A 15,594-nucleotide genomic window follows, 5' to 3' on the forward strand; every position below is an offset into this window, starting at 1 on the left:
TCGGAAAAAATAGAGTTCTAAGCCGGTTATTCCCCGTATTTTAATGCTTGCGACTGAGGTTCGTAATACCTCGTACGTACAGTTAATGACAATTTCTCATTGAAAACAATAATAAAGCTGAGAGTTTTCGTGCAGATTATTAAACCTGAACTTTGGCTTGCAGTGTTTGAACAACGGTGAGACTGAAACCGAAACTGATTGAAGACGGTTCAACATCAGTTGACAATAACTTTGTGTTTGTATTTAACAGGTTATGGGTAATGCATATCTGAAGAATATGCCTCCAAGAACTCAGATGAACGTCAGAATTTCACTGGCTTGTAGTTCTAAGGATCCTCTTTGTGGCAAAAGAGTTTTTTTTTTTTAACCGTGTGCTGTACTAAATGTCTCGCTAATCTGCCAAACTTCTCGTGTTTTCGTCAGCGCGAAATTCTTTGTGGCGCAAAGATCGGAGAAAGATCTGTAACTCTTTCCAACTCATCCTTGCTAGAAGCCACAAGCCCGAAGTCTCCGTAGTTCGTGATCGTTCTTGATCTTATCTAATGTGAAACCAAGCTTGCTATTTCCTAGTTTATCATTTTCTTCCTTGGTAAAACGATAATGTAAAGGTATTCCTGTCTTCTCAAACAAATGATACTAAAAGAGTTCGCAAGTAAAAAATGATGAACCATGGCAACTTCCCCTCGCTTTTCGTTTGCTGCGTGCATCGACATTGATCTTCATATAAGAGTGGTATTAGCGCGTTGTTTCTCCTCTGGTTTTTGCTTAGGGTTGGAGTTTGGCTCACGAGTTTGTTCTGGTCGTAACTGTTGTCTCTCCTCTGTTCGTGTCTGTGGTGTTTGACTGTTCAAACCCGCTACAAAACGAGGTCTGCTTGTTCCAAGAGGGTCTGCCCTAACGTTTGAGATCTGTCAAGGAAAGAACTTAAGCTGTTACTAGGAATTATTGCAGGGAAGGCTTTTCAAGTTAGAGAGATGATCTATCAGCTCACTAATATGGAGAATAACGAGTCGCTTTTCACCAGGGAATCATGATCGTGCGGAAGGCGGAAGGAACGCTGTCCTAAAGAAACTTGAGGCCTGAACAATGAGTATTACTGTCAAATAAAGAGAAGAATCCTCTCAGAGCTTTGTGGATTTACAGGCCGACGCTTAAATCCGTCAACTGTGCGATAAAGCAGCTAGAAATATTGGCAGCCCCGCAACTTTGTTTTGATCACCCAACAAAACTGTGTCGAAAGAGGCACCTACAGGGTGAAATACCGTGTTTCAGGAAAAAAAAAACACAACAACCTAGGCCAAGTTACTTATTTATCTAGTGTGCATGGCCTTGCCCTCCCCCTCCCAGTAAAGAGCTAGTTAGGAAACGATCTGTTAATACCTTTGGAAAAAAGACAAGACAAAGCGTGATAGTAGTACAGAACACCACCAGCACGGACAGAACAGCGAAGGTTACATCCGGGTGATAGTCAACCACGTTGACGACCGTCATGCCCAGCGCGCACGGAAACACCACGTTGTACACAGAGATGCCGATATGGCGCGAATCATTCAACGCGGCAAATGTCACATTCCTTGTTTCCCAGGCCATAAAAGCACCAAATGCTAACATGAGACCTTTGTAGGCGTAGATAACGCTGAGCCACACACTGGGATGTGCAGACGTGCAGTCGATATAATAAGGCTTGTACTGTGTGTCCGTGGATGAACTGTATTCCTGAAAAGACAATTGAAGAAACACGCTAGTTTAGTTCTTTCACCCCCATCAAATTTTTCTGGTTTTGATAACTCCCTTTGGCTTGGTGAAGAGGTATGTCAGATTGTGCACTACGTTTAGAAAATCTTCGGTACCCAGTTCCTGTGCGGAGCGAGTGTTACCACGCGTGTAGCGTGGGTGTGTTTTTGTGAGAATAAAAAAAGCTTGCAGAGCTGCTTACTTTGACTGTTCACGTGAGTAAATTAGCGTCACAGAATTGCTTATTTCTAGACCCTCCTGGAATTTCCGAAACCGCGAGTGTCCTAGGGATTACCTCGGAAAGACGGCCTCTATAGGGGATTCACTCTATTACCCTTCATCCTCTCTTCGGAAAAGTTATCAATCTTTCTAAAATTGTTGCTTGTTATATGAGAAAGTTATACAGTGTACGCATAGAGGAGGAACTGGTCACGCTCTTGGTCACGCTCTTGGCGTGACCAAGAGCGGGATACATTGACGCGAGCAGCGTTGTCTGGACTCTTATCGACAACGGCAAATTAACCAATCAGATTGCGAGATTAGTAGCAATTGTGGTGAAAAATAATGATAGAAATGCCCTCTTCCTTTAGCCATTGCACTCGTGATGTGCCGTTGACAGCATCTCCTTTGATAATTGCAGATAGTTGTAAAATAGTCTATACTGCTATTTCCAGATCTTGACGATTGACAAATCACGTCTGGCTAAATTCACAATCCTCCGTAGGAGAAAAGATGGCGACTGGTACATTTACCCATCGCTCTTACCGCATGAGAACTTTAACAACGCTCACAGAAATGTACAGAGAACTTCTAAAACTTTCAAACCTAGCATACACAATGTCGTTAGCACAGGGACAATTATTGCAAAAATATGGCTTTCCTTGTACTTTATGGGTATTTCAAGGTTCATGTGGTATTGTGGTAAAATGTACAGCCGCCATCTTTTTTCCTACGGAAGATTCAGCATTGAGACTAAACGTATTTCAAGATAATCTTCTGTTTGTTGCTGTCTTCAGTGGTGTCAGAATGTGTGTGAAAATGAATTCAAAGGCATCAAAGTTTTGCAGACCTCTCGTTCAGAGTAGTAATTACTGGCATAAAGTGGATCGATAATTTCCCAGACCATGAGAATAAGAAGGTCGATAGATACGAACAATCCAAGCATGGCAAACAACTGGTAGTCACTGATGACCTGCAGGGAACAAAATAACAACAAAATCAGCAATTATCAGTCAAGAATTGCGTCCTGTGGTTTCCATACAGTGTAAAGGAGCTACATCACGGTTTTCGCATTTTGAAAAGTTTAGCCTAAATTTTTCAAGTTCGTCGTTTGCAATCCGTGTCAATCTTCCCCATCCTTAACTATCCTTGTTGCTGTATGATTTATTATTATCTCTTTGGTGTTTTTCTATCTTAGTAAACTACTATTCTCAGGTTTCTTTTAATTTAAAGATATTTTGTACGTGGCCAAAATAACTTAAAATACCGTGGGTGCACAATACTTTAACCGTGGTTATACTATGAAAATTAACTAAGTTGCTAGAGAACTCACCTATATGCGTGAAATAGAATTAAGTTTTGGTGCAACCTCGTTAAGGCCCAGGGATTGGGGACGGGGTGCGGGGGGAGTGGGGGGGGGGGGGGGGTGTCTCTTCCAAATTTCAAAGTCCAAAAGCCCTGGTAACGAGGTTAGTTTTTCTACTCGCAATAGGCCCTTTGCACGATCCGGTCGCATGGTACAAAATCACACATGCTGGTGAGCAAGTTCCGCAGTGGGCCTTCCAAAACAAAGGCAGGCCCAGGTGGACTGGTACGAGTGGCATTGTTTTGGAAGTCCCACTGTGCAACTTGTTCACCAGCATGTGTGATTTTGTACCATGTGACCGGATCATGCAAAGGGCCTATGAGCGCGGCAAAGATGCAACGAACTTTCTAAGGTTGCTTTGTCAATGCCGCTGACAGGTACAGAGAAAGCGTGCTCAAGACCTTACCTTACTGTAACTACACCAGTTCTGTGCGATTTTTGTACTTACCATTTTCTTTGTACGATTGAGAAATATTTTGTGAACCCTCCAGGTCTTAAGGAACATGCCACCAAACCCTAACGTGAATCCAAAGCAAGCCACCCAGGTAGAAAACTGAACAACAAGAGGAAATTAAAAAAGTCAAGAAAGCGTATTAAGGTGAAGTCTGCATACCAGCTAAGCGGCTCATCAGGCCGGAGCTTATCCCGGTTTCTTTAGCATGAAGCGATTAGGAGTATTTCTACTCCCCCCTGGATGGGATGCTTGTCCATCGCAGGGTTACCCCCCCAGCATTAATATCGCCGGTACCTATTTATACATCTGGGTGCATTGGGAGGGGCACTGTGAGACTAAAGTGTCTTGCCCAAGAACACAACAAAATAGCCCTAGCCAGGGCTCGAACCCGGACCGCTCGATCCGGAGACGAGTGCTTTAACCATGGGGCCATCTAGTTGAGCTTTGAGACCTTTAACTTATCTTTCATAGAGCGGTTTCACTTGAATGTCGAAACGTAACTGAATCGTTTTGCCTTACTATGCTACACTATTGGCTTAAAAATCTCATGCATGCCACTTTTAATCCAATCAAAAGTGAGATTAAAACCAATCGTGTCTCATATCATTCGTACACTTTTTCCCGCGCTTTTCGTCAGCTACATACATTTTCTTTGAGTGTTGATTGGTTCACTGGATTGTCTGTGTCCTTTGTGATTGGCCAGAGTGACTTCTTTGGTTTCAGTTTTACAACACTTAATCGAAAACCGCTCTAACTCAAGCACGTTTGCAATCGGATTTCAGAAATAGATTTCTTGAGAAAACAAAACTAAAACATTCTTTTGTCTATTGTCTTTTGTCGTGTAGAAACTGATATTGAGAATAAGAGGCTCAATTTTAAAGCTACTCACCCTGCAGCGTAAAATTGCTTCAACGTCAGCGCTTACAAAGTTACCGTCAATGCCGAGCAGAATCCCGGCGATGTAAATAAGAATCGCACCAACCACAATCACGTTATTCATACGAGGACTTGATAATTTGATATACCTGCAAACCCGTATAAAATACGTTACTTCATTATATTTCACCGCACGATTCAGTTCGTTAACAAATATTTTTAGAAGCCCTCGAAAACACTACTGCTTTACTTCCTTCCTTCATAGAAACCAAATGATCGGTTTCTCCGAAAGCGAAAACATACTAATTAACACTTTATATATTTAGAAGTCTTAAAAAAGGTGCGCGTGTATTGTAACTATTTTTGTGTTTTTGGCACCTGCTGTCCGTCATTATTTTCTGCATGCTTTACGGACCTAACTTAAGCCTTACCTATGATTACTGTGGCTGATGTTGAATGCCAAGAAAGCTACGGCCATTATGATTCCCAGGACTTCCACCGCACAGAAGAAAGCGAACAAACCAATGGAAACTGTCAAAAGTTTGTCGACTGTGGTCATTTGGTCCACTGGAACGCTGCCGCCTGTGAACGAATGTGACGTGATAATTCCACTTTGAATCGACTTGCAAAGCATAGTTATGTAGCATGCTTATAACTAAGTAGGAGTTGGTAATCTGTTCAGGAAATGCCGTTCCTGTTGAAGTGCTCATTAAACAGAAATTCTTTTATGTCTGCAGCCACACGAATCTTAGGCATCGTCTACATTACGCTCGAGAATATCTGAAAACCCCCAAATCATCGGCTATATTGGATTTGTGTGTGTGGAAAACTCGGGTAGAAAAATCACGTGATTATCGTAATGTCATCATTTTCGAAAAGCTCCGTTTTTAAAATGTTTTCCGTCCATGTTATCGAAAAGCTGAAGTTTTCAACTTCCTCCGGTTTGAAGAGCGTTTTCGAAAAGCTCCGTTTTCGTGACGGATTAGTGTAGACGGTTGGCCTAACCGTAGAAAGGAAGTTGCGTTTTCAAATTTCTCCGGCGTAGTGGGACGGGGCTCAAATTGTTAACCCATCAGCTGTATTGACTGTTTAACAGTGCATCCAAGTTAATTACACGCGACTCACCTTCCCAAACGAACTTCGAGGATTCAAGAACAAGCTTGTCTGTTAACACTGTGTAGTTCCCCAGCATTTTTGTTTCTTGGTCTGAAGTAAAACCAATGACACACATAATTAGTATTGGTGCTTTTCTGACCCGTGACATGGCTTACAAAACATATATATTCAAAATCACTTAAATTCATCTTTCGTTTAATTTTGCGGTCAAAGAGGCGATGGTCTTTTTCCTCTGAACCTAATTATAGAGCGGTTTTTATTTCAGGACGTGTCGAAAAGTAACTGGTTTAACATCACTACGCAACACGATTGGGTTAGAGCGTTTTTTAATTGAGTGTCGTAAAACCAAGACCAACCCATTTACTTACCAATTAGACCCGCTATTCAGCCAATCTTAAAGCATAGTAAAACCAAAACCAAACCCAAAGTAATTACACTAAATTGAAAACCGCTCTAAAAGAATTCGGGCCACTTCTTCATCCAATCAGAAGTAAAACGAAAACCACTGGTGACTCATTTTCACAGTTTTCCCGCGCTTTCGCGTCAGCTACATGTATTGACTTCGAGTTTTGATTGGTTTTCACTGTATTGTCTGTGCCCTTTGTGATTGGTAAGAGTAATTGCTTTAGTTTTGGTTTTGCCGAACTCAATTGAAAACCGCTCTTTTCGATATCTTGTAGAGCGGTTTTCAGTTGAATGCCGTAAAACCAAAACCAAACCAGTTACTTACTCAATTAGACTACTCGGCCAATCTCAAACAGTGGTAAAAACAAAAACAAAGCCAAAATAACTGGCTGATTATTTTCGACACTCAAATGAAAACCGCTCCAAAAAACAAAACAAGAGCAAGATTAACAACTAGTACTACAAAATAAGGCAACGGTCACAAAAGTATTTTTTAGGGAAAAAGTTAATTCATTTAGAATCGCACACATAAGAAATGTTGTTATCGAGGTCTCTGTGATTTCATTACAAATGCTCCCCCAGGCCTACTGCCGAGGAATTCATGAACTATAATGAAGCAGTTTTACATTTTTTGCCGGCATTTCAAAGGAACACTACAGTGTTCTCACCTTGCATTTGGCCAACTGTTATCACTCCTTTTCTCTCTCCTTGTTTGTTAAAGTATACGCGACCCTGTAAGTTGGTAGAAAACTAGTTATCTCCTTCAGGTTCTGTATGACTAGCTAAACCTAGGCATGTTTTGCTGACGTTGAAACATCAATCACCAACACAGGAGGTAAGGGGACTACCCAAAACAGGACTACCCACCCCACCCTGACCATCACAGTACACTAACTTCTGGGCTCACACCGTTGTAGTGCAAATAAAAAATAATGATGGAGAAGCATTGCAAAAAGAAGCCCTTCGGGTTTGCGTTTCATTTTTTGTTTCTATTTTTTTACGGGAAATACAGCCTGGGACGAGGCTGCAGGTTGCCTTGACAACCGCTCTCACCGAAAATCCAAGAAATGTGACTTCTGACAATGAGTTTTTGAACAACTGTGCCATCTCCGAGTCGTCGTAAGTAAAATTCGCCAAGCTTTTATTTTTCCTGGCGAGGACTTCTTCTGACTTGTTCAGAGCTAGAGCCATGGCGATAACGGCATCGTATGCAAAACCTGAATAAAATCCAAGCTCTTCGACTTTGTCCTTCCATTTGAGATAGGTTTTCTAAGAAATGACATAAAAGTTACTTGTCAGTCTTCGTTCCCTAGTGCTTTCCTCGTAGTATTACAAACAAGTTTTCCCCAAGTTTTCACCAAGTCTTAAATTTTTGGTCTTCTGATACCCCTTACCTCGCCTCCTATTATGTCCGGTGAGTTGGGCCCGACTTTCAGGAACTCCGTGCTGATGTAATTACCGAAGGCTTCGATCACGTGCTTCGTCTTGCAGCTGAGCTTAGACGCATGAACAGCGTGCTTGTCCCACCAGCGGGGTTGGTACCAGTCTATCAACAGCCAGACGTACTTCTTCCCATAAAAGCCTTGCTTGTAAGCCTGGAAACGACGGAACAAAAACGCTGTGAGAACTGCGATTATAAGGGCTTTGATTTCGGTACTAAGTGGCAAAATACCTGACAGAAAACCTCTACAGCCTTTTCCTCTGAGAAAAGTCCAACAATTACTCGAGCATCTCTATCCTAAAAATAGGTAAAAAAAAAAAAAAAAATACGGCATCAAGGCTTATCATGGAATAAATGTTGATAAAATATATTTTTTTAGCCACAACAACTAACGACTATACCATCTAAGTCTTTCCCCAGTCCATTTTGACTGTATTACGTTAAATAAAGCATTCTGTTCTATTCTATTGCTTGAAGGTAGCATACATAGTGTGGTTGAGTGAAATGTTTCTAGATCTTTATTATTACGTAGGTTTACCCTTATGCAAGTTCTGGAAGATTAGATGTGCTGGATCTAATCTACCTTAAAAAGAAAAAAAAACTGTTTGGATTACAGCTGCACATGCAAGCTCGTTCCCAGGACCTTTCCTTCAACAGTTGGGAGACCAGGCAAGGGAAAGAGCTGGGAATGAGGGGGCTGCTGCGCATGTCGATTTGCATTTTTGTTTCTGGTCGCACACTCTACCTATGCACTCTACCTATGCATTGGTAATTGATTCCCTGAGGATTATACACATGAAGTGTATTAGAATTTACACGTATTCCACCCCATTACTCTACTCGAGGCCGCGAAAGCGACGAGTTTGGCGACCCACCCAACGGGTAAGTTGGGCTTGATCTAGCTGTTCGCTTCTATTTTCGCCTGGTCTTGAACTTGTCCCTGGCCAGAGTGATTCCCCATAACATATTATCATGCTACGAATAACAATACCTAGGGTAGAATATTTCGCTATTTACTTCGTCCCTCACAAAGTTAAATTTATTATCATTAACCGCCGGGCGCTTCCTACCTTCAGTATTTTGATTGGAGATTCATGAATTTCTTCCTTACTGTCACCAAGTAATTCCTGAGCCACGATTGTAATGTTGTTGTATTCAAGGAGTTTTGTCAGACTCGCCAAAGCCTGTGAAGTAGTTCCGCATAGATGAAATAAATTATTGTCGCAAAATAACTTGTCTATGTTATCTACGTCATCACAACGCATAACGTCTACGTCACATCAAGTCTTATCACATAACGTTACATCACAGTACGTAACGTCGGATAACGTCAAGTCACATGATTACACACCGCATCTATCACATCACATCACATCACATCACGTCACGTTACATCACATCACATCACATTACATCATATCACATCACATCACGTCACGTCACGTCACATCACATCACAACACATCACATCACATCACAACACAACAAGTTACATAACGTCCTATTACATCATATTACATTACGTTATATCATGCTATATACGATACATTATTCCACATCACCTATAGTAAATCTTCCTGAAGATACTCAAAGAGTTCAATCAAAGTTTTGCATGAAAATGTGTGAACAAGTAACAAACAACTAGTTAACCACAGTTACTTGTCCGTAAATAAGTATCATTTATAGGCCAGTTGAGGTTGTCCTTTCTCATTTTTGTGCGCTAACTTTATTTGTATTTTTTGTTCTTGAAATCTACTTGTACGTCGAGACCAGTGTATGGTTCCTTCTTTATTTTCAGTAACTAACTTCTTTGCAATTGATCAACCATCTCGAAAACAAATTAGACACCTTACTCTTAAAAAGCGTGAATAGCGGTTTTTGCTTACAGCTTCGTAGTAAGGCTCCCTTTCCGTTACTATGGCAATCCGGTCCCATTTAAAATACTTCAGCACAGCTACGCGACCGTGATTGTGGCCCTCCTCTGGAGGTACAGTTCTGAAGAACAGTGGATATTTTTCTTTGTCCGATAAATAAAAGGAAGATGCACCATAGCTGACCTGCAGAGGACGAACAAAAGGACCATTAAAAATAGAAATAAAGCTGCGTTTTCAAATTTCTCAGACGTAGTGTGTACAACGGAAAAGCAACTATAGAATTTACATTATAATGTGTTCAAAGTTTTGTCTTGTGGCTTTAATATCACCACACAAAAACCTGTCTTGAATTGACACCCACATTTTTTGCCTAGCATTTCAGGCGCCTTTGACAATTTTTGATTTGTGCCTCGGCCCGTCTGGTACCAAAATTTGGGTTTTTTAGAATTGCGTTAATGGTACTTTTGACGCCCCAGCAAAGCTCTGAGCGGATTCGTTCGGGGCACGACAAGCCCTTAAAAACAATGATGCATTTTTTTGTGTGTTTTTTGTAGACTACGCACCCGGAAATGTTTATGCACAGGAAGAGCAACTGAATTTGCCTTGTGAATTCAATATGGTCTTTCCTGTGGCTTATCAATGCCGGCACAAAATGCTCTCTATAATGAATATTTCTATTTCATATGTCTATTTTAATCTATGCCTACTTTTGTAGAACAGTTTTCAGTTTTTGTGGCTCAAATTAGTCTTTTTGCTAGTTTATAGCTTTTTCACGATATTTTCAACGCGCATTTGATCATCTAAGTGAGTTTGATCATCATTTGCGCTATATAAACTTCAAATGTTATTATTATCATTATTATTGTTATTATTACAAAGAGCTTTCGAGTTAAGAGGGACAAGTTTCGCGTGCTCATTCAACGCTCTACCGTCTCTGGCACACAAGATAAACTCTCGACTGCTGATTGGTTACAAGCCTTTTGACTGACACACGTATGTACCTGTATTAGGTTCATGAGGTGAGAGCACTCGGCAATAGGCCTGGTAGCGGCACTGCATATTCCCCCAAGGAGCATGATCTTGGTCGGCGGTTCATTAACGTGTTGGAACAGAGCCTGTACTCCATGACCTAACTGACACTGCAAAAAAAAAAAAAAAAAGAAAAAAAAAATGAAAAGACGCAGAGAGGAAACTAATATGAATTTTCCACTTCAAAAATAACAGCTCATATGCGCTTGAAAGTTTTGTTGTTTAACGCTCCCAACATCGCAGTTAGCCAATCAGAAGCCGTGTCTACTGTCCTGGTATCTTAAGATATCAAGTCACTGACCTGACGTGGCTAGAATTTGTTTATTTATTTATTATTTAGTTTAACCGTCTGTCTTTTATAACAATTTTACACAATGTATCAATGCATGGCCATGGGCGTTGGAGCTGGGGGGGGGGGGGGGGGGCGCGGGTGGTGGGCGAGGGGAGCTGTGATTTTTCGGAAACTGAATGCTAATGATTCGGGCAACGACACTTGAGAGAAAACATTACAAAATAATGCTGTTTGCGTGGTTTCTAAAACTGGTAAATGAGGTTTCTAGTTAGTTACTTTTTTTTAGAATTTTTTCTTTGAATAAGTTTTAGATTTCACTCGGATTGAGACTGTTGATAGAGTCTGATTGATTGATTATGTTAGCTTTGAATAGAACTATTTTTGGAATTATAGCAGTTTCATTAGATGTGGAAATTGTGCACATTTTTGTTTTTCATGCAATTTGAGTACGTTTGCATCCCGATTTCGAGAATCTCGCACTCGGGCATTACGCAAATTTTTCGGACAAGAAAGTCACAGCCCCCCAAGTCCGAAAGTGCCCTTAAGCCAATGTGTACTTATCACTACTCACGATGACTTCGATAGTGTGGATCCTAGCAGTATGGAGGACACCTGTCATATATGAACTGAGTTAAATGACCTTGTTCTCCATGAGTTCTTGTAGCTCAGTGGATAGAGCGCCCGCCCGGTGTTCGGGAGGTCATGGGTTCAATTCCTGTCGGAGACTCAGAATTTTTTTTTGTCCCATGCTCGTGTCATCTTGATTAATTCACCTTCACATTTCATTACCGAGCTTAAAATTCGCCATATTTATTAACTTGTCACTACTCACGATGACTTCGATAGTGTTGATCCTAGCAGTATGCAGGACACCTGCCATATATGAACTCAGTTAAATGACCTTGTTCTCCATGAGTTCTCGTAGCTCAGTGGATAGAGCGCCCGCCCGGTGTTCGGGAGGTCATGGGTTCAATTACCGTCGGGAACTCAGAATTTTTCTTTGTCCCATGCTCGTGTCATGTTGATTAATTCACCTTCACATTTCATTACCGAGCTTCAAAATTCACCACCTTTATTAACTTATCAATGTGTACTTATTATGGTCACTTGGCCAAATTTGGGTACGGAAAATACGTAATCGTTCCTCTTTGGCACACTTCGGCGGGATATCAGGCTTGGCTGGTCGGCTCGCCTTGGGTATCTTACCGAACCATTGCTCGACTAAGCTCGCCTATAAAATACCACCAAAGCGTATCCAAAAAAGGTACGATCAGGTATAATTAGCAAGCTTTGAAGGGTAGTGTTTGGATGAGGACTGACCAAGTTACAAGTCGATTAAAAGCAAAACGATCGACAAAATCTCACATTATGATAGTTTACTTCTGAATGTATCTGAATGTAGCTGAATGTCTTCATTCAAATAACACACACCGATTCAGCCTCAGAGAGAAGATTATGTATCCTGTCTCGATTTTTCAAATATTTATTCTGAAGATTGCGTTTATCAGCTAGGCCAGTAAGATCATTGCGTAACTTCATAAATGTTGAGAACGCTTTCTTAAATTTTCCACTGGTAATGAAAATCACCGAAAGTCTTCAAGATATGCAATATACGACATTGACATGTAGTCAATAATTAATTTTTGTCCGTGAGAAAAACCCCGAGAGACGGCAATATATGTTGTTGTGGTCTGCAGTTAATGAATCAAAATCTGGCCACAAGTATATATCATGTCACTGTTGTTGATAGCGTGAGGTTTACAGTTTTCCTTATTTCTCTATTTCCCCTTTCAGTCTCAGCTGATTTAAAAGAATATCCACCACAAAAACAGTGGTTTGAAAATTACCAATGCTATCTTTGTTAAAACCTTGTCTTCCCTTGGAACCGTTCATCGTAACGATTGAAAAATCCTTCATTTTGAGGGGAGATGTCACCAGAAGAACCCATTGATGAGGATCATCTTTATCTCGTTTAGGGGGTGACATATCTGGTTTAACATTCTCAAACTCATTAATAATTCATCAAGTTTAAACAAAGGAAATCATGACCGTGACGGTGTTTGGATATCTGATCTTAATTAGCATAGGTTTTTTCAATTTTAATTCTCCGTTTTCTTCTTAATTTTAGTTTCGATATGAGAAGATATATCAAACACGAAAGACAGTGTTTGACCACATTTCCAAACAACTCGAAGTTCGTCAAAAATACTGCGCTACGCGTCGTATTTTCAACTCTCTTCTCGGTGTTTGGAAATGTGGTCAAAAACTTTCTTTCGTACGTGTTTGATATATTACATAAATTATAAGAATATTACCAATCCTCATTCGGTGAGAACAGATTAATTATCAACAATTTAAAAGCTAATTATGCATGAACTTTTTAAAAGTCTACTTTCACGTTCACGCTTTAAATTACCTTTACGTTCTGTGCAAAGTAGTCAATAGTATAGTATTATTTTTATAGTATTATGTCTTTTATTGAGGGTCAGCCTCTGCCTCAAAAACCGCAAATGACTGAAAATACAACAAAGGTTGTTGATGTACGTGTCAACTTCATTTTAGAAGCTTACTCCATTTACATTTGGAAAGAACTTAATATGATTAGCAACTGGAACACCTTTATTTTCTTCAAAACCGAGAGAATGGAAAGTGCATGAACATATAGTGTTCGTGTAGAGAGACGTTTTGGGGAAGAATTATTTGACCCAAAATAAGGTTTAGTCACGGTAATTAGTCACAAAAAAAAAAACTCCAAAAGGCTTCAGTATATATTCACTAGCAAAATCATTTAAATAGATGGGGTTTGAATTAGGTGAAGGAAAGAACGAGTAAAAAATATGTAGAGGGACTTACTCTTTATTATCACAGTTAGATCAGCGTCACGTTCGGTTGAAAAAAAAGCCGCATTTTAACTATTTCAAGGTCATTAGATATAGAAAACGGATCGCTATCCAGACAAAAGAAAAAAGATAAACTGAGGTTAGCAGTTCATGTATGGCGTCAAAACGTAAAAGCAGTGTGCTTGAGGCTTAATATAAATGGGTTGATTGAAGTGCTAGTCAAAAAAAAAAAAAAAAAAAAAAAAAAAAAAGATACGAAAAACTCCCTAATTAACCTTTGTTTTAGCCAGTTTTATATTTGACTCTTAACTGGTGCTTTCTATTAGTTGCTAGATCGGCATATTAATTAATCGATTCTCCTTACGGGTTGTTATCTAATCTCTTGATCTTTGTGCGGAGAATTTGTTTGTAAATCAAAGCAACACTTCCTAGTTGATCATTTTGCTTGTTCTCTTAATCAATTCTTTTTCTAGAAAATTCTTGAAGTATTAAGAAGAAATTTGTAATCTGTCCATTTTGGAACATAATTACGTGTTTCTTTGTTGACTTATCACCTTAGTTCCGTTTCATCTATGGCAGCGAATTACGCTGAGTTCAATTTCCCGATACACGCTACCAATTTACTAAACACTTCAGACTTTTGGGCACCGGTCAGGTAAGCTTAATAGGCAACACAAAATTGTGTTTGACTATCAAGGCTTGAATTCTGAAAGTTTATTTTAAGCAGTTGTTTGATATAACGTGCATAATTCAGAAAGCTTCAATAATGAGCTGAGCTGAGAAGCAGGAATATATCAAAAAGACAAAACAAAACAAAACAACAAAATACTGTTTTGCTACAAAATAAAGGAAATTATTAATCAGACATTAAAAAATATTTGGCATCCTCTAAAACGAAATACATTTATCTGTCAGGGATTTCGGGATGAGAAGAGTAAAGCAGAGCAGTTATTTATTTGGAAGTTCAAGGTTCTTGCATGCAAACTAGATATTAAAGTGTTAAAATAACAATGTTCTTTGAAGCTAAACAGTCAAGCATAATCCACGCCCATTTTAGTTTTACTCGTCGAGCCGTTCACGAAGCTCTGGACAAAGGGGAAAACTTTAACTGCTCAGTGCCAAGTACATAGAACTGGGGTGAAAAATAAACTTGGTGCTTTTACCTAGCTACGTTTAGCTTAATTAAGGCTTACAAAATGCGATAAGACTTGCACTCACCTTGGTATCACGCCATTCTATGGCCAATTCATAGCCAGGAAGAAGTTGTGATCGCTCATTTATGAATCGAATGGCTTCATTTACGGTCTTAACGATGCCTGAAGAGTTTTGAAAGGTCGTCATTGCTCCCGAAGCGTACAGTCCACCTATTGTTAATAGCTCCCTCCTGTTATTTGCAAGCCCTTGACTCGTAGTGTACAAAGAGCACAAATACACGACCAGCTTTAAAAATGCCCGGAAGGACATCTTCGAACTCGCGGAGAATTGCTCCCTCGACACTGGGAAGTAACACACGAATAAGGTCAAAACTGAGGCGAAATCTTTGTCAGCAGATCTGTGAAGAGAGTTTAAAGAGGCGACAAAATGTCGTAGGGATTAGTAAAGGAGGTGAATTTGAATAAAATGCCAAGCAACTCGAAACGCTTAATTAATTGTTTGAATTTGTCAATAAAAGACAGGTGCAGCCTGTTGTTCAATTAAAAATCCGCAAGTCCATCAGTAAGACGTAAATGCTAATAATAGCAAATAGAACGTTGCTCTCCTAATCTTTTCGGTAATTACAAAAAAAGAAAAAAAATTCACGCGGAGAAGTATATTAAAATGACAACTAATCTAAGAATAACGTAGACCTTTCTACAAATATCCGGATAGTTTTTGTGATATTGAAGAAGTTTCCGAGATATTCAGTAAAACATGAAATTTAGAAAATTTTAAGGGTATTTCAAGATGG

General features: G+C 39.8%; 1 protein-coding gene across 1 annotated transcript; it reads right to left on the reverse strand.

Annotated features, from left to right (window-relative positions):
* Positions 1 to 21: 21 nt before the first annotated feature.
* Positions 22 to 15,239, reverse strand: LOC110058561 (gamma-aminobutyric acid type B receptor subunit 2-like). The gene is made up of 15 exons (XM_020765211.2): positions 14,865 to 15,239; positions 10,487 to 10,624; positions 9,498 to 9,668; positions 8,682 to 8,795; positions 7,843 to 7,908; positions 7,565 to 7,765; positions 7,224 to 7,439; positions 6,839 to 6,902; positions 5,775 to 5,855; positions 5,081 to 5,231; positions 4,663 to 4,798; positions 3,768 to 3,872; positions 2,804 to 2,926; positions 1,381 to 1,716; positions 22 to 908 (listed from the first exon to the last, which is right to left on the reverse strand). The coding sequence occupies exons 1-15, from the start codon at positions 15,108 to 15,110 to the stop codon at positions 720 to 722; spliced, it is 2,337 nt and encodes a 778-aa protein (XP_020620870.2). The 5' UTR covers positions 15,111 to 15,239; the 3' UTR covers positions 22 to 719.
* Between the last annotated feature and the right edge of the window lie 355 nt (positions 15,240 to 15,594).

Source organism: Orbicella faveolata, unplaced genomic scaffold (genome assembly GCF_042242905.1).
Source record: "Orbicella faveolata isolate gen_17 unplaced genomic scaffold, um_ofav_v1 contig_13, whole genome shotgun sequence".
Taxonomy (NCBI): Eukaryota; Metazoa; Cnidaria; class Anthozoa; order Scleractinia; family Merulinidae; genus Orbicella; species Orbicella faveolata.